The sequence below is a fragment of the Cervus elaphus genome, chromosome 18 (assembly GCF_910594005.1).
Source record: "Cervus elaphus chromosome 18, mCerEla1.1, whole genome shotgun sequence".
In the NCBI taxonomy this organism is placed as follows: domain Eukaryota; kingdom Metazoa; phylum Chordata; class Mammalia; order Artiodactyla; family Cervidae; genus Cervus; species Cervus elaphus.
In genome coordinates, this window is record NC_057832.1 from 53,252,580 (window position 1) to 53,273,592 (window position 21,013).

Here is a 21,013-nt window from a genome sequence, read left to right on the forward strand (position 1 = left end):
TAAACATCATGCTTAGTTATCTGATTTTCTTAGAATAAGATATTTTCTTTGCAGATACAGTAGGTGGAAGTGCCACTGAAAAATACGTCGCCTCTTTAAATTTGTTTACCTGCAAAAAGTATAGACTCCTCCAACCCCATTTCACTGCTCCAGTCCTTCCACAGTCTTTTTGCCCCTTCTTGAGCTTATCACCATTCCTTTAATCCTCCGGCACACATTAAGAACATTCCATGCTGTGACTAAAACCACCTGGCTTCAAAAGTGTAATAGTTAATCTTTAAAGACAGTGGTATCAGTCAGGTCATTAGGGCCAGTAGAAGGGGATGGATCATCTTCAAACTGTGACTTAAAATAGCCAAGTCACACCTGAGCCTTCCTGTGGCAGCTCCCCTTCCCCAACTTTCTAGGTGGATTTAGGTTACCTGCCCTTCCACTGACTCACCCTAGTTCTCAGATGACATTTCAAGAACCTATGATGCCACTTGAGCTACCTGTTATTTTTAGGTCTGGGGTTACTAAAGAGGAGGAGGCAGATTCAGATTAGGGGATACAAAATTAATTTCAGCATTTTCCTACTTTTTCAGTCGTTCTCAAGAACTCCTGGCATCCTCGCTGCCTATATCTTCTAGGACCATACTCATAGGCGAGCAAGAAAGATGTAGTGCTAATACAGTACGATAGGTTAAGCCCATGGGCTCTGGCACCAGACAAGCTGTATTCATTTCCAGTATCTCACTGAAACTATTCTTTTGAAGGTCACTGACTATGTCCTTATTGAAAAACTCTAGTAAATTTACCGTGAAATTTGCTTCTTAACTCACTGTAGCATTTGTCACTGATGATCATCTCTTCCTGCTTGATATTCTAGTCTCGCTTGGCTTTTGGATACCATGTTCTTCTGATTCTCCTACTTCCCTGACTGAATCCTTCTGGTTCCTCTAATAGCTATTTCCACTCATTCTGCTATTAAATTTAGGGATCTTTTCTTTTTAAATACTCTCCTCTGGAGGGCTTTATAGCAGTTTTATAGCATTTCCTATGACCTCTATGCTCATGTCTCCAAGGTTTATTATCTTCCCTTGGGCTCCAGTCTTCATAGCTCTGTCAAAAGGATATTTCCATCACATTTAATTCAGCATCATTTGATTAAATCTGCCATACTGCCCCTCTTGGAATCAGCTTTAGCTCACTCCTCTCTTTCTCACAATTTTCACAGGCTTCAAACTTTACAGTCATCTTTTGACATATGCAATGAAGAAGTTAATGACTGAGTTTTACCAATTCTTTCTTTGAAATGTCCTGTATAATCTGCTTCATCACTCTCATGTTAGCTGTAGCCCAGACTCTTGTTATCTATGCATCATCATTATCACAATGCCTTTGTCCTTCTCTTACTTGAGTCTCTCTATTTTCCCATTTTTTTTTCTTGGAAGAATAATCTCAGCTCAGAACTCACCATGGTTCATTTTCCCCACAAGTCTAAACTCCTTTGCCTTGCTTTGCATGTGTGCCAAGTTGCATCTGACTCTGTGTGACCATATGGACTGCAGCCTGCCAGGCTTCCTGTCCATGGGAACCAGATACGAGTACTGGAGTGGGTTGCCATGCCAGGGGATCTTCCAGGGGTTGATCTTCCAGGGGATCTTCTGGTGTCTCTTACATCCCCTACATTGCCAGGTGGATTCTTTACCACTAGCGCCACCCAGGAAGCCCCTTGCCTCGCTTTAGCGCTTACTGTAAGTTAACCCAACTTTACTAACAAACAATGTCCCGCAGCTTTAGATATGAGCTCCCTCTTTAATCAGCAACCTCTGTGCTTATCCCAGGCTCACATGTTCATGCTCTTCCCCTAATTTAGGAAGTTCTTTTCCTTACCCTCCTAAATCCTAGCCATTCTCTGAGGCCAGGGCCCATCTTTTCTACAAAACCCTCTCTAACTCTGGCATTTAACACTGTCTCTCAATACTTAATACCTATAGCATTTTCAGACCATTTCTCAGTGAGGCTTTAAATTATATTCAGTATGTATGAGTTTTAAGCTATTTATTTTCCCATAATCAGGTTGTAACCTCCTCCAGGGCAGAATCTTAAGGTAGTGTCCTACCATTACTATGGGCTCACTTTGTTAAGCTAAATGAGAAAGACTTCTCAGTCTGACTGAAGTCTGGTAATAAACCTGAGATATGGTTAACACATGTACTTATGTGGTTAACTCATAAAAGTAAAAGTGACTTACATTTCAGTAAATGTTTACAATGTCCCAAACATTACCATGCACATTTATGAGCTTTTAATATGGTAAAAAGTCTTCATTTTTCAGATGAGGAAACTGAAACTTAGGGACATGAAATGACTTACTTAGAAGATGACAGGGCTGAAAAGTGGGAGCCCTGCACTAAACCACAATGCTTTTCAGTCTTTTTTTCTTTTTTTCCCTTTCATGAAGACCTAACTTTATCAGTGTATATGGGGAGGATTAGAGATTATGATCTATCAACCCCAATTCATTTAGGTTTTAACAGAGTAATGTTTGGAGTGCACTGTGATGTCATCTTGTATTTAATCTTACTGTTCCCTTCCTAATGAAAAGCACCAGCATTAGTTTGGTTTTCCAACTCAGAGACCAGGAAATCATCTTCTGCATTCCTCTTTCCCTCACAGTCCTATGTCCTTTCATCATTAAGCCCAGTCAATTTTACTGCCACTATTTCTCTTGAATTTATTCCCTTCTTTTCATGTCTACCACATCTTAGTCCAAGCTACCATATCTCTTTAAGAGAATCCTTACATCTACTTCCACTCTTATCCTCCTCAACTTGTTCTCCAGTTAGAATAAGCTTTTCTAAATGCAAATCTGATTATGTCTCTGAATCCCAAAGCACTTTATCAGGCTTCCAGCTTTCATATAACAAACCCCTAAAACTTTAGTACAACCAACAATGCTCTTTGTGATCTGACATCATCTTACACCTCACCCCACTTTCTCTCTTGCTGTCTGATTCATTCTTTCAGCATCTCAAACATGCCTGATTCTTCCCACTACTGGCTGTTTTCGTTACCTGGAACACTTCTCTTTCAGTTCAGTTCAGTTCAGTCACTCAGTCGTGTCCAGCTCTTTGCGACCCCGTGAACCACAGCACGCGAGGCCACACTTCTCTTTACTCTTCTCCTATTTACACTTATCCTTCCTTCACTCTTACTGCAATTATAATTTTCTCAAGAAAGTGTTCCTTGACCTTCTTGATTCACACAAACCTCTCTATAATGTATAATCTCTTAGCACCTTGCAAGGCTCCTCCATCACTTATGAGTTGAACTTCGTATTTACTTCTCTGATTACCATTGGTTTCTTTCCCCCACTGGACTAAAAGTTCCTTGAGGCAGGGCTAAGTTCAGCCCCTCACACAGACCTAGCTTATGATTAAATACTTTAAAAATACATGCTTAATGACTGACTTAATGACTGAATAATCACTACTGATGACTACTAGTCACTTCAGTTTGGCTAATGGTTTGATGTCAATTTGTGGACACCGACCTCAGCTGACTCTTTCTACCACTGTGCCAACAACAACGGTATCCGAGATTTGTGGTCACATGACAAGTGAGTGAGCAAACCTACAGCTGGCACATTGTCACAGTCACTCTTAATCCCCACTTAGCACGTGACTTTAAGTCGTTAGCATCATGTCTGTTTATAGCGAAGAACTACAAACTAAAATCCTCAATCCTGTCCTGAGGGGCATCATAAACATTGAACTCCCAGTATCTGGCAGATGTTGAGGCAGTTCAACTCAAAATAAGAAAGCACCATATTTAAAAAGCAACTGTATGTAAGAGCCGATAAGGTACACTGACAAGCTTGAGACAAAGTGTTCTGAGTCTGGCTCTTGTTCTAATTGATCTTTGGCATAGTGCAGAGCATGACCAGAAGGGGTTCTGGCTTGGGTTCCATCCATGCACATTTCTTTCTGAATTACCCAGAGGGCCTTATTATAAACCAGTGTTGCCTTTAAGACCATTGTACAACATGAGTTTGGAGGGTAATATAATAAACAAACTGCATATTCTCAATATGATAACAAGATGAAATGGCTGCTCATCAGATTTTTCAAATATCATTTGAAAGGGTCAAAAATGTTATGAGTATGTGCAAAAGACAAAGATAGATTAAAAGATGAGGATTAATCACTTTTACATAAAAGACTCAAGGGTATAATGATGAGCTGCAGTTTATTTTAGAATGTCATTTATTTGCAAAATGCTACCAAGTAGCTGGGTAATAATTCACAGAATTCATAATGACTTAAAAGACTACTGCCTTAATGGAAGTTTTTTTTTTTCTATTTTACTTATTAAGATTGCCTTAATAATTCATGCATGGCAATACCTTTAATGAGCAACTAAATCTCACGTATCTCATTTAAACTTGGCAACTCTGCTGACAGTTAATATAGTCTTGTACCCCTGAGCCAGCAATTGTAGAGGAGCCCTGGGCTGTTAGTAACTGAAACCATCCCATTTATGAAAATCCCAGGAAAACTTATGCCCTAGATGAATGGCCGAATTTTACGATCATTTGCTAGGAAGATTTATTCTTTCTTCATTTGTGGAAGAGAGAGAATGATAATGAGCCCAGACTATAACTCCTATTCCATGGACTGCATTGGTTGCTTTGCTTCTTTCTTAAAGGTAGCAACTGATTATCTTTCTACTTAGATGGTGAAAAGACAGAGAGGCACGTAACACTATCCCACCAGGCAAGGTGAATTCTCTGCTTTTTCTCCACCATAAAAGTGAATATACAGATAGTTTAGACAACTTTTTTACCAGCATCTACCACTCAGTTTTATAAGATACTGTCATTTCTTAAGGACACAAGGAAGAAGCATTCACAATTGTTTTTCACATAAAAGAATGCTCCAGGTGATAATTCTCAAGATACTGCTCACAACAAAATTTCAAAAGTAAACAGTAATTTTAGTACACATTTATGTGCTACATCCATTTAATATGATACCACTCACTGCTACATTTACAGCAGTCTAACTGACAGAACATAGACTCCGTTTAAATCCATTAAGACTTGTTCTTGGCGTAATGAACTTGTTCTTGGCATAATAAATTAGAGAAGCTTACTGATCTGGCCACTGTTTTCTTTCATATACCATTTGAAAAATATACTAGAGACAAAAGTCAGGAAGACCTGGATTTGGGGAAAACACAGAACAATGTCACCATAAAAACTGATTTCTTTTTTACATATTTACAGCACTTTAATAAATTCATGCATGGCAATATCATCAACACATAACAAGATCTCACATAACATTTAATCTTGCTGTGCTGAAATTGCACATGCAAATTATATCACATTTGGGTTCACTACATGCAGAAACATTCATACCTGGTGTAAGGCGGGAGAGGCACAGTGATTCTGGTCCACTTGTTGAAAGTATCTGACACCAGGATGCGCTGCAGGTGATAGCGACTGCATTCAACATTGGTAGGCAAACAGTCCCTTATCAATGGATGCCAGGACAATCCAAGATCTATCGAGTATTCCAATTCAATAGCTGAAACAGGCATTATTCTGGTTAGAAATACATATCTGAAGACCCAGGAACCATGATTACTTACGTTTTCATATGTTTTAATTTATTGTTTTATATACAGTTAAAGCAATCATAGTAACAGTCAAAATTGATATGTTTATTAATCTAATAGTTATAGGACATATGTTATACAAATATATAAATTAGATATCACTTACATATTACAATAACTATAGTATACTTTTTCTGTTTATTTAAAGGTCAACATATAAATACAGAGCATAGCAACTGTATGTTATAATGGTTCCTTTTTAAATAGTTAAAAAAAATTGAGCAGACTTTTCAAAATTTAACCATTCTATAGGGATCCCGACCAACTTGTGCCAAATTTTCTCTTGATTAGGAGAAACTCCTAAGAAATTGAAAAATCTCTTTTATACTCTTATATAGCCTTGCTTTGTTGTGTTATGGAATATACTGGGAAATCAGAGAAGTAAAAGTAGTAGCTGAAAGTCATGAAATTCATGCCCAAATGGGGAATCAGGCTGTGGGTCTACGGAAAGAGATTTCTTTTTTTCCTTTCTCTTCCTCCAAAACATTCAACCTATGCTCTATATACTATTAGCCTCTAACTAATAAAAATAAATGGAAAAAAAATAATAAAGTTTTGTTCATGAGAATAAAATATGTTTTATATTTCTCTCTCTAGTCCCTTCTTTTTTTTTTTTTTTTTTTTTTAGTCCCTTCTTAAGACATTTTAAACTACTTCAGATCACACCTCCCTATTGAAATTGCCTTCTCTGAGACCATGATTCTCAGTCTTGGTTACACAATGAAATCACCCGGGTACATTTAGAAACTACCAATGTCAGAGTCGCATCTGCAGAGATTGGGATTTCACTCTTGTGGGGCAGGCCATGATGTTGGGAGCTTTAAAGTTCCCTGGGGGCACTTTCCTGTGCAGCCAGCGTGGTACCACTCACTGCTCTAAGGCTCCTGGTGGCCTTTTTAGTTAAATACAATGGCCTGTCTCACTATTCATTGTTCTTGTCCTCCCTTCAGCACTAGACATTATTGATGGCTCCCTGATTCTTGAAATGTCCCTTTCTTTTGCAAGACATTATTCTGAATCTCCTGTCTTATTTCCCTCTGACTTCTCTGCTAACTAGCCCAGCTATGGGAATCTTTCCAGACTCCATCTCTGGCCTTCTATTCTACACATACCCTCCTTGGGCTTCAACTATTATTTCTGTGCCCAGATATCACAATTTTGCATCTCAAAGTTGGTTTTATTCATTCAGCAAATTTGTTCAGCCTGGCATTGTGCTGGATGCTGGCATGTTGCGATGGACAGTACAAAGTTCCTGTTTTCTACTTTGTAAGCCCTCCACATTTAATTAAAGGGTATCTCTACCTCAAACTATTTTCACCAAACTAAATAAAAACTCATTTTCTCTCACAAATATACATCTCTTCTTTATTTATTTGAAATTGGAGGCTAACTGCTTTGCAAAATTGTGTTAGTTTCTGCCACACATCAACATGAATCAGCAATAGGTATACATGTAAACACCTCTTCTTAACTACCAAATTCTCTCAGTGACAATGCTCCTGCATTAGTTTTCTGGGTTTAAAATTTAGAAATTATTTTAGAAAATTTACTTCTTTCTTCTTTACCCTTTATGTTCAATATGTCACCTGGTTTTGAGGTCTGCTACTGCTTTCCTTTTGGTCTTTAGTGTCTCATACTAGTTTTATTTCTTCTGTTTCTCTTCATGGCAAGTAGTGCAAGTTTTCATCACCTCCTACAGAGATATCCACCGACACTTCTTTGCCAGGATTCTTCTTTACCCACCTTCATTGGTTCCTGGGCTAATCTCCTTAAAATCCACCATACTACTCCCCTGCACTCATGCCCTCTTATTCATGACTTTGTCAAGCACAAATTCCTATGCTTGCCTTTTAATGCCCTTCTTAATTTGCTGCCAACAAAGATTAGCCACTTTCCTCTTTTATTTTTTTATTCAGTTCAATCTTTCTCAAGAAGTCGCCCTACTCTACAGTAGAAAATACACGTGACTGGGCTTAGACGGGCAGAGTCTCAGTCCTGGTTCTGCTGCAGGCTAGCTGGCCATGTCATAACTTACCTCTGTGGTTTCTCATTGATTGTGTCTATGGACAGTGAGTAGGTATCTAGGACCCAAAAGTCCCTTTGTGTTTTCAAAGTTAGCACTCTGCCCTCCTCCATTAGATGGAAATATTGTCTATTCAGGCTGGTCTGCTCATAGTATCCCCATGGACCAAGAGAACTCCCACATTATGCTATCAGACCAGCTTAGGGTATCTTCTTCTTCCTCACTCACCCTTCAAATTTACTCCAACTATCAATGCTCCCTTGAGACTTAGTTTCTTTGTGAAACTTCCCAAACTTCTGGGATTGGCCATCCATTGGTTATCTCTCCCCTGGCTGAACTCTCATTACAGTTTTGCTAAATTAGTACCACTCCATCAAGCACTTGATTTAGTCATTTATTGGACTTTAACTTTCTGAAGCACCCCTCAATTAGACTGCACCTCGTGAAGACAGGCTATATACCTTATACTTTTTCAAGTTCCATCTCTACTGACTAGTTTATGCTGACTGAGTCCAAGGTAGAAAGAGCAGTTCTGAGCTTTTCCCTAAGATCTGTCCATTAAGTTCAGCCTAATGGAAATATGAAAAATCTGGATTTTGTAGGACCTTGGAAGTAACAAAGTTCTCCAGATTTTAGCCCCCAATAATCTAAAATAGAACAAGGCCCTTTTGAACATTCTAGTTTAGATCTCTTGGAAGAACAGTGATACAGGGTGGTGAAAGACTAGGAAGTCCCCAGAATATTGATGGATCTGCAAATTCCAGTGAAGTGTCCGATTATGCAATGATGGCAGCATTTATTGCTCTTAAGATAGGTCCGTGTATGTGTATGTGTGTGTGTGTGTGTGTGTGTGTAAGGTATGTGTGTAGGTGCACAACCTAGAAGATGAAAACTAGTCACAGTCAGAGTGGTTTAGACTATACTATGATCCACAATGGCAGAAAGTATTAGGCAAAATGGTAACAACAAAATTTCATGAATCCTGGGGAACGGAAAGGAGACAATAACTGGACTAATCTAAAGCCCCATGACTTAAAACACATGTAAAACCCTGTGTGTGTAAATCCTATTGCTGACTCTGACGTTCCTTATGTGATAAGACTCTTTTATTCTGTAAATACGACACCTTAAAAATCTGGATTTAGGAAGGAGAGTTTGGGATGTATGGAGAGAAAATGTAGAGAGAGTTAGTCGCTCACATCGTGTATGACTCCTTGTGACTCCAAGGACTATGATAGCCCTCCAGGCTCCTCTGTCCATGGAATTCTCCAGGCAAGAATACTGGAGTGGGTTGCCATTCCCTTCTCCAGGAGATCTTCCCGACCCAGGGATCGAACCCGGGTCTCCTGCACTGCAGGTAGATTGTTTACTGTCTGAGCCACCAGGGGGAGAGAGTAACAAGGAAACTCACATTATCACATGTTAAATAGATAGCCAATGGGAATTTGCTATATGACTCAGGGAACTCACACTGGTGCTCTGTAACAACCTAGAGAGGTGGGATGTGGAGGGAGGTGGCAGGGAGGTTCAAGAGGGAGGGACATATGTATACTGATTCATGTTGATGTTTGGCAGAAACCAACACAATTCTGTAAAACATGTATCCTTCAATTAAAAAATAAATTTAAAAAATCTGGAGTTATAAAATGATACAAATCTTTGGGTATCACATATATAAAAGAAGTCTTCACGAACATATACTTAAAATAAGTTTACATTCTGAGGCTTTAAAAAATAAGCTTACAAAACTCCAATTACCCACAACATTATTAAAAATGCAGTTGTGGTTTGACTGAAGGTGCACTTGTGTTTTACTTCCAGACTTCTTGGAGGTATAGCTCAGTCCTTTGACTGTGGCAGTCATGGACGCCCATTTGTACATGTTTGTTCCTCCACCTGGAAAGGTAACACTCACCATAACAAGAATCTGTGACCGAGCAGGAGGCAGCAAAGTCTATCTGTAGGAAGGAATCCTCATTCACAGCAATGTCCGTGGTGACCACATAACGGGTGCTGGCCTTTTCAATGAAGACAAGGGCATCACCTGTAGAGCCGCACACAGGCATCTTGGTGCCTCCGGGGTGAAGCAGCCACTTCCTACTATCCAGAGTTGTGAAATCATCCTCCAAGACTGTATTGCCAGAAATATTTCCTCCAATGAGGATCTGAAATATATTTTTTAAAGAACAACTTTTCAATTTGGTTTTGAGACATGAGTAAGTTCAGTCATTTTTTTTTTTTTGGTTTTTATCTGTCAGATTGCTCAGAACTGGCATAATTCAGCAAGCATAATGTTAGGAGGCCTTTCAGAATGCTCCTGTTTATGTGGTCTGCTTGCCCATCTGGCAAGAAGCTACAGAAACAAATTGAAAGACTGACAAAATCATTCACAGTCTTCATGGGCCAAACTGTGCCTTTGGAAACTACATGCACCCAAGCTGGGAATGCAAAATTTGGTTATATCTGATTTTTTTCCAAGTAAAATTTCTATTTAAGGACAGTCATACCCTAAGGCATTTCAGTTCCAATTCTTTGCAGGGATTCTACTGTTTGTTAACAGGTTCTTTGAGTTCTATTGGATATGCATTTTATGATGTATGAAGATCCTTTAGAACTGTTCATAAGGATGTTAGGGAGATTTATTTATTTTTTTCTTCAAAGGTTAGGAAAGAGGATTTGGGAACTACTGTATGTGGCACAAATGCTAATTTGCACATTTTCCTTTCAGAGAATTATAGCCCTGAATCACGCTTAATAAAGTCCCTCTAACCATATGGCAGAATCCTCTATGAGCAGGACCTGGGCCTTCTGTTGTGTCATTCATTTTTATAGGCTCAGGCATTTGAGGAACTAGAGAATGAAAGGAAGCTAAATGCCATATCTAATCTAGCAACATGCCCTTGGGTAAGTCACCCAGCTTGTGGGTCCTGGACCTCCTCTACTGAGCGAGGGGTTGGCCTAACTGCTTTCTAAAGCCACATTCAGCGCAGATGACAAAATTATAATAGTTAATCTTGAAGGGACTGACCTGGTCGATAACCCACGGACTGTAGAAGTGCCCATTTTCAGATGGTTGCCACCAGCGGAGGCGAGCAGAAGCAGAACGGGCTTTCAGAGGTATCTCCAGGGCGATGTATCTGCCCACATTACTGGAGTTGCTGAAAAGGAACTCTTGAAGGAGACTCCACGAGAGGCCACCATTGAGAGAATACTGCAGAAGCACAGGTTGGCTCCTGGGATCTGGAACACCTTTACCACATCCCAGTCTCATGAAGAACTGCACAAATCTGACACAAGTAAAATTTTACTGTAGACAAGTGCACAGGGCAACAGGGGGAGCTCATAGCTTTAATGAATACGATGATTTAATGAACATTCAAAGTAACTGTTCCAAAGTCTGACTTCCCTTTTAAATGTGAAAGGGAGTTAGTAAAATGTGAAGTCTGAAAAAGGCTACTCTGTACCCATAATGATATTTGGTATCCCTCCACTGCCGCCGCCCCCCCCCGCCCCGCCACCAACAAGTGAGTGTCTGAGGGATTTGAGCATTTATCGTGCCCTCTGGCTATTCTTCAAGAAGATGGGAGCAGTCCAAAGGCTGTCCAAGTTTGGGAGTGTGTATTGCTATCTATCTAAGATAAATCTGTATCCTTGTCTTTAGAATCTGAAACTGAAAGAATGCAATTAATGTAGTTTATGTCATTTATCCACAAAATCATCCATTCCCAGCTTTCACCAGTAACTTTTCAGATCTCGTATTATTGGTTTTGTGAGACACTTTTAAATTCACCAGTTTTAGCACCTCTTTGTGAAAGGCCAGACATTTTTTGGAAGAGGTGTGTTAAGCCTGAGTCTCTTCTCTGTCTTTTGTGCCAGGAGCAGGGGAGCAGGAGTGTGTGGCGGTGTGGATGGTGGACTGTGCCAGCCTCTGACTCTTGCTGCATCTGGGACGGATGATACTGGCCATCGAAAGATGTGGCGGTCAGCCAGTGGCAGCCTTCCCAGCTGGCAGGGAGGTGGACAGAGCGGCAGCTGGGCTACCAAGGAAAACCAGCTCACATGTTATCTTTGGCAGGAGAGCTGTTGGTTCCTGGTCTGGCCACTGTGCTAGCTGGTAATGCAGAATACATTTCATATGTAACCCAATACACACACCCAATTATGAATGCATGTCAAACATAAGAAATATATTGGGGCATATAATAAAAGTTATCAGTTCCATATATAAAATCATGCATTCTTCATGGATTCCTCCCCTCCCCCATACCCACTATCAGGACATTCATTTACCTTATAACCCTGAGAAAACTGGGAATTTACATGGAGCATTTTGAGGTCAATGTATGCAAATCCTACACAGCATGCTACTGAGATGAGATTAAATAATGGGGTTTTTAACATTGGATTAATGGAAAAAATACATGGTTACTGCCTTGTAAAGGTTTTACCTATAAAAACAATTGTAAAAAAACAAACAAACAAACAAACAATTGTTTACAGAGAAACACTTTTAGTATATTGTCTACTTGTATTGGGGAAATGTTTATATTAATTTAGTTATGGATAAACCATGTAAGAATTATTTAGAAAAGCCTAATAATTTCTAAATTAGAGAATTCAGTTGCCAGTGATAATTCTTAGATAAAGAGCAGCAAGTTAAACCATATGCATTAAAATAGGATGGAGATAAATAAAATCTTGCTTTCTGTAACTGTAAAATTATTCTTATAGATAGGATTATATTTTATATGAAGCATGATCAAACTTATAATTCAATAAGTGAAACAACTTAAGAGAAAGAGGAGGAAATGTTAAAATATATTTTAAGATACTCTGAAATATTTCAAAAGATAGAACATGATTTCTTTATTCACTTGCAAAAATAGGTCAGGGTTCCATTTTATACATGTTAAACTGTATTTTTTATTTTCCTGGCTAAGTGTTTGGCTCATCAAATGATCAAGGGATACACATCTTGACAGGACATAATCCTCAGAGCCAGTTTAAAATGTTTGCTTCTGAGTGACTGTGCTTAAATTAGAAAATGAGTGACTCGAATATATGAGCAAATCATTGGAAAGAAATGCTTATAAACAACAAGCCTACACTTTAGATGTTCTTAAATTGTTAATGGATATAAAATTAATGGTGAATAATCTGTGAGCACATTGAATTTCAATTAAGCTTTCTCCTGAGCATGGTAAATAATTTCTACATAGACAAGGTGCTAATAAAAAGTATTCTGTAGAAGGTGGATAAAGATTATGTTCTTAAAGTTAAAGCAAGGTAAACACTGTCATTTCCTGGTCACCACCTAGTAGAAAACCAGATATTAGCCTCTTTCTGTTTAGCTCCGTTTCAGTTCTGATCCAGTTATTGCATGATCTCTCTCAGTTTTAGAATGAAAATTGTGTAAACTGTGTCTTACTGGAGTCTTTGGCAAGCCAGAAGCATAGCATTTCCAATGGGAGGCCTTGTCCTTGAGATCCCTGCTTCTTTTTAACTTGATTACATTCTGCTACTTTACATTACAAGGTAGTTCTTCAACAGCATTTAAAAATGATTACCTAGCATGTGATAAATCCAGATCTCGTGTCATCAACATGCGTAAGCCATCTTCATTGAAAAAGAGGTTGTTTCCACTGGAAAGGATTCCACACTTCCGAGATGGCTTTCCACCACTCATTAATAAGAATCTATCAGATTCTAGCTGACCTGAAAAGAATGGAAAATGTGGTTTACCTATGACCCCAAATATAGCCATATATTTTTTAAAAGAATATGCCAAATGCTTTGTGTAGTTTTAAAATATGAAGTCACAAATATTGAAGTCATAGATTTGGAGGATAAGAGGTCTTTTCAACATTTTAGCTTGTGTGAATTGTTTAACGTTGGCTGTATAATTTAAGGGTCCACAGGACAAAGGAAGGTGGCCTTTCCCTAGTATCTATGGTCCAGCCAAACTGTTCTCTCCATTCTGCTCCTCTGCAAAAACAGACACTGGCTGGTCAGAGTGCATCAGTCCAGAATTAAAGAAGGGTAATGAGACCTTTCCACTGACTTCTTTACTGTGTCCTTGCTACTAAGAGGACAGTATCAGGCCAGTGTTATATAGTATTTTAAAAGCTACAGTTTTAGTGTGAGAAATTTCAGTGTAATTTAATATTTCCTATTAAATAATGTCTTTTGAAACCAACTCACCAATCTCTTCAGTTATTCACCTTTTTCGATTGTGGTAAAAGGCATAATACATTAGTTTTGCCATTTAACCATTTTAAAATGAATGATTCAATGACATTTAGTACATTCATAATGTTGTGCAACCATCACTACTAGCTAGCTCCAGAATTTTCATTACCCATAAAGGAAATCTTGTACCCAGCAAGCAGTTGATCTCCATTTTCCCCTCACCCACCCCCCTGGCAACCATTAATCTTCTTTCTGTCTTTATGGATTTGCCTGTTTTGAGTGCTTCATAAAAATATGACATGCGTTTGACTTCTTCTACTTAGCATAATGCTTTCAAGATTCATCTATACTACAGCATGAATCAGTATTTCATTCCTTTTTATAACTAAATATTATTCCATTGTATTGATATACCTAAACCTAACTTTAAAGTATATCTTGAAGCCATAGATACATTGCAAAACATTCACAGGCAACTTGGGAAAAAGAAAAAAAATCAATCCTATTTTTCTAACCTAGATATGGACTTCCCTGATGGCTCAGTGGTAAAGAATCTGTCTGCAATGTAGAAGATGTGGGTTTGATCCCTGGGGCGGGCAGATCCTCTGGGGAAGGAAATGGCAACCCACTCCAGTATTCTTGCTTGGGAAATCCCATGGACAGAGGAGCCTGGCAGGCCCCAGTCTATAGGGTTGCAAAGAGTTGGACGTGACTTGGTGGCTAAACCACCACCACCATTCTAACACAGATAGCTATCACATTTAAGACTTTCTCTCATGAGAACGTTTTCCCAATTTTATCAGAGTGCATATCTGATGCATATATAATTGTGAATAATTTCAATCATTATAGTATAGGTTTTTCTACATTGTCATCCAAGATTGACTCTCTATATAGATATTTTCCAAAATTATCATTGATTAGAAATTACATATGATAGAAAATGGGGCGAAAAGAGCCTTGCTTTTTCTTAATTATGGTCTTGTTCACTCTTACTGATTTTGTTTCAAAAATGGAATCCTATGAAGTTCAGACCTAAACAAAGGTACGGGTGGTTCCAAATGTAATGAAAAATAATGAAATATTATGGTGAAACTTAGTAGCTCATCTGGTAAAGAATCTGCCTGCAAGGCAGAAGACCCTGGTTTGATTTCTGAGTTGGGAAGATCCACTGGAGAAGAGATAGGATACCCACTCCAGCATTCTGGCCTGGAGAATTCCATGGACTATAGTCCATGGGGTTGCAAAGAGTTGGACACAACTGAGCGATTTTCACTAATGATTACTTTTATATTATAAATTGTGTGTGTGTGTGAATTGCTCAGTCATGTCTGACTCTTTGTGACTCCGTGGACTGTAGCCCTTCAGGCTCCTCTGCCCATGGGATTCTCCAGGCAAGAACACTGGAGTGGGTTGCCATTTCCTTCTCCAGGGGATCTTCTGGACCCAGGGATCAAACCCGAGTGTCCTGCATTACAGGCAGATTCTTTACTGTCTGAGCCACCAGGAAAGCCTGAAAGGCAGAGTGTACCACATCAGAAGACAATATGGTCAAGGATGAAATCTTGAGGAGCACAGTTAAAAGCAAGGCTTTAAATAAGTTATAAACAAACAAACAAAAAAAGCAAGGCTTCCCTGGTGGCTCAGATGGTAAAGAATCTGCTTGCAATGCAGGAGACCTGGGTTCACTCCCTGAGCTGGAAGATCCCCTGGAGAAGGGAATGGCTACCCACTCCAGTATTCTTGCCTGGAGAATCCCATGGACAGAGAAGCCTGGTGGGCTACAGTCCATAAGGTCACAAAGAATCAGACACGAGTGAAGTGACAGCACACACAAACTGTGCTTAATGTGTAAATTCTTTCACAAAGTTATATAGGTTTCATAAGAAAAGATTACCTTCAAAATCATCCTTGAGAAAATCAGGATTTTTGGTGCTTATTTTACAGGTTGGACCTGAATAACCAGGATCACATATACACTTGGTTCCATTGATACAACTCCCATGTCCGTTACACATCTCTTCACATTGTGGACCAATATAGACATTATCAATGGCCCACGTCACTGGCTGTGAGCCAGCGGAATAAAACCCTTGGTACCATCTGAAACGCACAGATCTGGAAAAGAGATACAAGTCTTTCAAAGGCTAACCAACAGAACAATATCTTCAAAGTAAGCACATCTGATCGGCGAGCAGTGGGCAGTTACCACCTCTGTACCACACTCAAGTAGAAAACAAGGTTCAATATTTCAAGACCACAAATGACATTCCTCAACCTCCAGGATGTTGCCAATAAAGTTCCTCTTTCTACAAGCCTTTCCCAATAGTATCACTCTCAAAACTCCACCTGGGTTTGTATCTTTTCCAACACTTTATTGGTGAGGCATTTTCCATTAAACATTATCTATGGGGCTTCCCAGCTCAAATGGTAAAGAATCTTCCTGGAATGCCGGAGACCTGGGTTCGATCCCTGGGTCAGGATGATTCCTTGGAGAAGGGCACAGCAACCCACTCCAGTATTCTTGCCTGGAGGATCCCATGGACAGAGGAGCCTGGTGAGCTACAGTCCATAGGGTCACAAAGAATTGGACACGTCTGAGCGACTAACACACACACAAGCTCTGTATAGGCTTCCCTCTGTGGCTCAGATGGTAGAGAATCTGCCTGCAATGCAGGAGACCTGGGGTTGATCCCTGGGTCAGGAAGATCCCCTGGAGAAGGGAGTGGCAACCCACTCCAGGATTCTTGCCTGGAGAATTTCAAGGACAGAGGACTCTGGCAGGCTACTGTCCATGGGCTGGCAAAGTCAGACACAACTGAAGTAACTTAGCGTACAGGCTCTGTATAACTAATCTTTTTTAAATGAACTTAAAATTCTCATAATATAAAAGTAATAAATAACTACTTAAAGTGTACAGTTTGGCAGTGTTTAGTACATCCACTTTGTTAGCTTGTCATAACCTCCATCACATTCCAAGACATTTTATTCATGCTAAAGGAAATCCTGCGCCTAATAGCAGTCACTTTTGATTCTCCCCTATACCCAGTCCCTGAAAACCACTAAGCTATTTCCTGTCTCAGTGGATTTACCTATTCTAGATATTACATATAAATGGAATCATACACCATGTGACCTTTACTGTCTGGCTTTAATCCCCTGTCATAAGGTTTTCAGGGTTCATCCATGCTGTAGCAGGTATCAGAATTATTTTCTTTTTATGACTGAATAATATTACATTGTATGGCTAAATCAAATTATTTAGTCACTGATCAACTGATAGACATTTGTTTGTTTCCACTTTTTGGCTACTGTGAATAGTGCTTTTATGAATATTTGTGTACAAATATTTGCTTGAATATTTGTTTTGGATAGGATGGTAGTAAATTTGCTTGGTAATACAGTAAATAACTAGTCCTTTAATTTCTCTCTCTTCCATAATTTTGATGGAAGTTCCATTATTATAGCTATCACAGCTGTGAGTATTTAAAAGCACACCTATTTCCCTTTTTGGCTATGAATCCCAGAGACCAATACCCATACTTGTTTCTTTTTTGCAAACTCTTTTGTGCCTAGTGCAGTGTTTCACACATAGCAGATGCTCAGTTAGTGTTTCTTGAACATCACTTTTTGTGGAAAGCCTTAAGAGTCATACTAGGGTGTTTTGGATTTTGTCCTGTTTGGCAACAGAGAACCTCAAAAGATTATTTTAAAGAGATGAATGACAAAGTCAAGTTTATTTTTAATTAAATGTCTCTTATTTCTTAATTTCTCTTTAAATGAAAAGTAATTTTGCTTTTTACTTGTAAGATGATTGTCCTATCATATTGCTGAAGATAATAAACTCCTTAGAAATAATCTATCTATTTAGGTAGCAGGCCAGAAATATAAAAATTGAGTATATTTTATTATGTATAAAACTCAGTTCAAAGAAGATAGTCTTTTTTCAGAGGAGCTACTTATAGAGATGGTCACACAAATCACTCCCATCTCTTTCAGAATTTTCCACAGTTTATTGTGATCCACACAGTCAAAGGCTTTGGCATAGTACATAAAGCAGAAATAGATGTTTTTCTGGAACTCTCTTGCTTTTTCGATGATCCAGCAGATGTTGGCAATTTGATCTCTGGTTCCTCTGCCTTTTCCAAAACCAGCTTGAACATCTGGAAGTTCACAGTTCACGTACTGCTGAAGCCTGGCCAGGAGAATTTCGAGCATTACTTTACTAGCATGTGAGATCAGTGCAATTGTGCATAGTTTCAGCATTCTTTGGCATTGCCTTTCTTTGGGATTGGAATGAAAACTGACCTTTTCCAGTCCTGTGGCCACTGCTGAGTTTTCCAAATTTGCTGGCACATTGAGTGCAGCACTTTCGCAGCATCATCTTTTAGGATTTGAAATAGCTCAACTGGAATTCCATCACCTCCACTAGCTTTGTTCGTAGTGATGCTTACTAAGGCCCATTTGACTTCACATTCCAGGAGGTCTGGCTCTAGGTGAGTGATCACACCACTGTGAATATCTGGGTTGTGAAGATCTTTTTTGTACAGTTCTGTGTATTCTTGCCACCTCTTCTTAACATCTTCTGCTTCTGTTAGGTCCATACCATTTCGGTCCTTTATTGAGCCCATCTTTGCATGAAATGTTCTCTTGGTATCTCCAATTTTCTTGAAGAGATCTCTAGTCTTTCCCATTCTATTGTTTTCCTCTATTTTTTTTTTTGCATTGATCACTGAGGAAGGCTTTCTTATCTCTCCTTGCTATTCTTTGGAACTGTGCATTCAAATGGGTATATCTTTCCTTTTCTCCTTTGCTTTTGGCTTCTCTTCTTTTCACAGCTATTTGTAAGGCCTCCTCAGACAGTCATTTTGCTTTTTTGCATTTCTTTTTGTTGAAAGCAGACCATCTGACCTGCCTCTTGAGAAACCTGTATGCAGATCAGTAAGCAACAGCTAGAACTGCACATGGAACAACAGATTGCTTCCAAATAGGAAAAGGAGTATGTCAAGGCTGTATATTGTCACTCTGTTTATTTAACTTATATGCAGAGTACATCATGAGAAACGCTGGGCTGGAAGAAGCACAAGCTGGAATCGAGACTGCCGGGAGAAATATCAATAACCTCAGATATGCAGACGACACCATCCTTATGGCAGAAAGTGAAGAACTAAAGAGCCTCTTGATGAAAGTGAAAGAGCAGACTGAAAAAGTTGGCTTAAACCTCAACATTCAGAAAACTAAGATCATGGCATCCGGTCCCATCACCTCATGGCAAATAGATGGGGAAACAGTGGAAACAGTGGCTGACTTTATTTTTCTAGACTCCAAAATCACTGCAGATGGTGATTGCAGCCATGAAATTAAAAGACGTTTATTCCTTGGAAGAAAAGCTATGACCAACCTAGATAGCATATCAAAAAGCAGAGACAATATTTTGCCAACAAAGGTCCGTCTAGTCAAGGCTATGGTTTTTCCAGTGGTCATGTATGGATGTGAGAGTTGGACTATAAAGAAAGCTGAGTGCCGAAGAATTGATGCTTTTGAACTATGGTGTTGGAGAAGACTCTTGAGAGTCCCTTGGACTGCAAGGTGATCCAACCAGTCATTCCTAAAGATCAGTCCTGGGTGTTCATTGGAAGACTGATGTTGAAGCTGAAACTCCAATACTTTGGCCACCTGATGTGAAGAACTGACTCATTTGAAAAAACCCGGATGCTTGGAAAGATTGAGGGCAGGAGGAGAAGGGGATGACAGAGGATGAGGTGGTTGGATGGCATCACCACTCGATGGACACAAGTTTGAGTAAGCTCCGGGAGTTGGTAATGGACAGGGAGGCCTGGTGTGCTGTTGTTCATGGGGTCACAAACAGTCAGACACGACTGAGTGACTGAACTGAACTGAACTGACACAAGTCACAAGTGTTAGCTGCTCTGTAGTGCCTGACTCTTTGCGACCCTATGGACTGTAGCCTACCAGACTCCCCTGTCCATGGGATTTTCAAGGCAAGTATACTGGAGTGGGTTGCCATTTTCTTCTCCAGGGGATCTTTCCAACCCAGTGCACTTATATTAGTACCCTATGAATTGGCCCAATTTTCTATTATATAGAAACAAAATTCAGAATAATTTTTTGAGAACAGAAATTAGAAGTCAGTATCAGAAACATTTATTATACTTCTAAAGTTTAGTAGGTAGTAAAGCAGACAGAGTCAAGTTCTCACATATAATTTTAACCCTAATTTCATTGTTCATATCAAGAGTCCAACTATATTAAGGTGCCCCCAAAATGCCAGTTCATAATTAAATTTTATTATCTAATGCCTGTCAGAGTTTAGTCTTGGCAAGAAGCACTTCCTACCTTTTGAACTTTCAGACTGCTGAGCTGAGGGAAATGGTTGGAGTTTTCCTTTGAACAAAAGCCTACATGGATTTTTTTGAACTTCTTATTTATTCAAACGTTCTGAATACAAATGAACCACCTTGGTTGGATATTTATTATTGTTCACCTGTCTTGACACAGAAACTGCAAGCACTATGATAAATGGGCTGAAGGGTCTGGTTTCACTGTGGTTCCCCATCTGCTGAAATCTTATTCTGAAAATTTCTCACTGCCACCCTCCCTGGTGTATGTCAGTGTCTGTTCTCCCAAGCTAGTGGTATTCAAAGGATCTGTTTTTTAATGTAAACTTTAAATTTCAAGCACACAGCAGTGCTTTCATTAAATAGGGTTTTTGGTTGACTCATTATGAAACTGTATAAAGCAAAAGCAATTAGAAAGTTTCAAAGACAAAAAGACTCCAAATGAAAAAGACACAAGGGTGATGTGAATAAAATGTGATGGAAGCTTAACGCTTCAAATGTGAATTGACATTTGAAATGGCAAAAATGCCATTTCTGCACCTGAAACATTTAGTATAGTTTTTTTTGGTATCTAGTGTCCTGTGAGTGCACATAAAAGGGCAGTTTAAACACGGGTAATATATTTTTCTTAGCATCTAGCATTTGTGCCGTTATTATGTACCATGCTGAATACAAACCAAGGAATGGTTCACTGAATTGGAGAAAATTTAACTTTCGCCTTCCAGCAATTCATGCCTGTGTGGGTTTTAAGAAGAGTGCTAATTGTTTTCCTGAA

At 39.2% G+C, this 21,013-nt stretch overlaps 1 protein-coding gene across 4 annotated transcripts in view; it reads right to left on the reverse strand.

The window, feature by feature from the left end:
* RELN (reelin) overlaps positions 1-21,013 on the reverse strand; it is a 527,544-nt gene that overhangs the window by 50,335 nt on the left and 456,196 nt on the right. For all 4 annotated transcript variants that reach the window (XM_043872741.1, XM_043872740.1, XM_043872739.1 and 1 more), the window contains 5 exons: positions 15,777-15,997; positions 13,258-13,405; positions 10,719-10,977; positions 9,606-9,855; positions 5,408-5,576 (listed from right to left, as the gene is read on the reverse strand). In XM_043872741.1, coding sequence (XP_043728676.1) covers positions 5,408-5,576; positions 9,606-9,855; positions 10,719-10,977; positions 13,258-13,405; positions 15,777-15,997 — 1,047 coding nt within the window. The remainder of the gene's footprint in view (positions 1-5,407; positions 5,577-9,605; positions 9,856-10,718; positions 10,978-13,257; positions 13,406-15,776; positions 15,998-21,013) is intronic.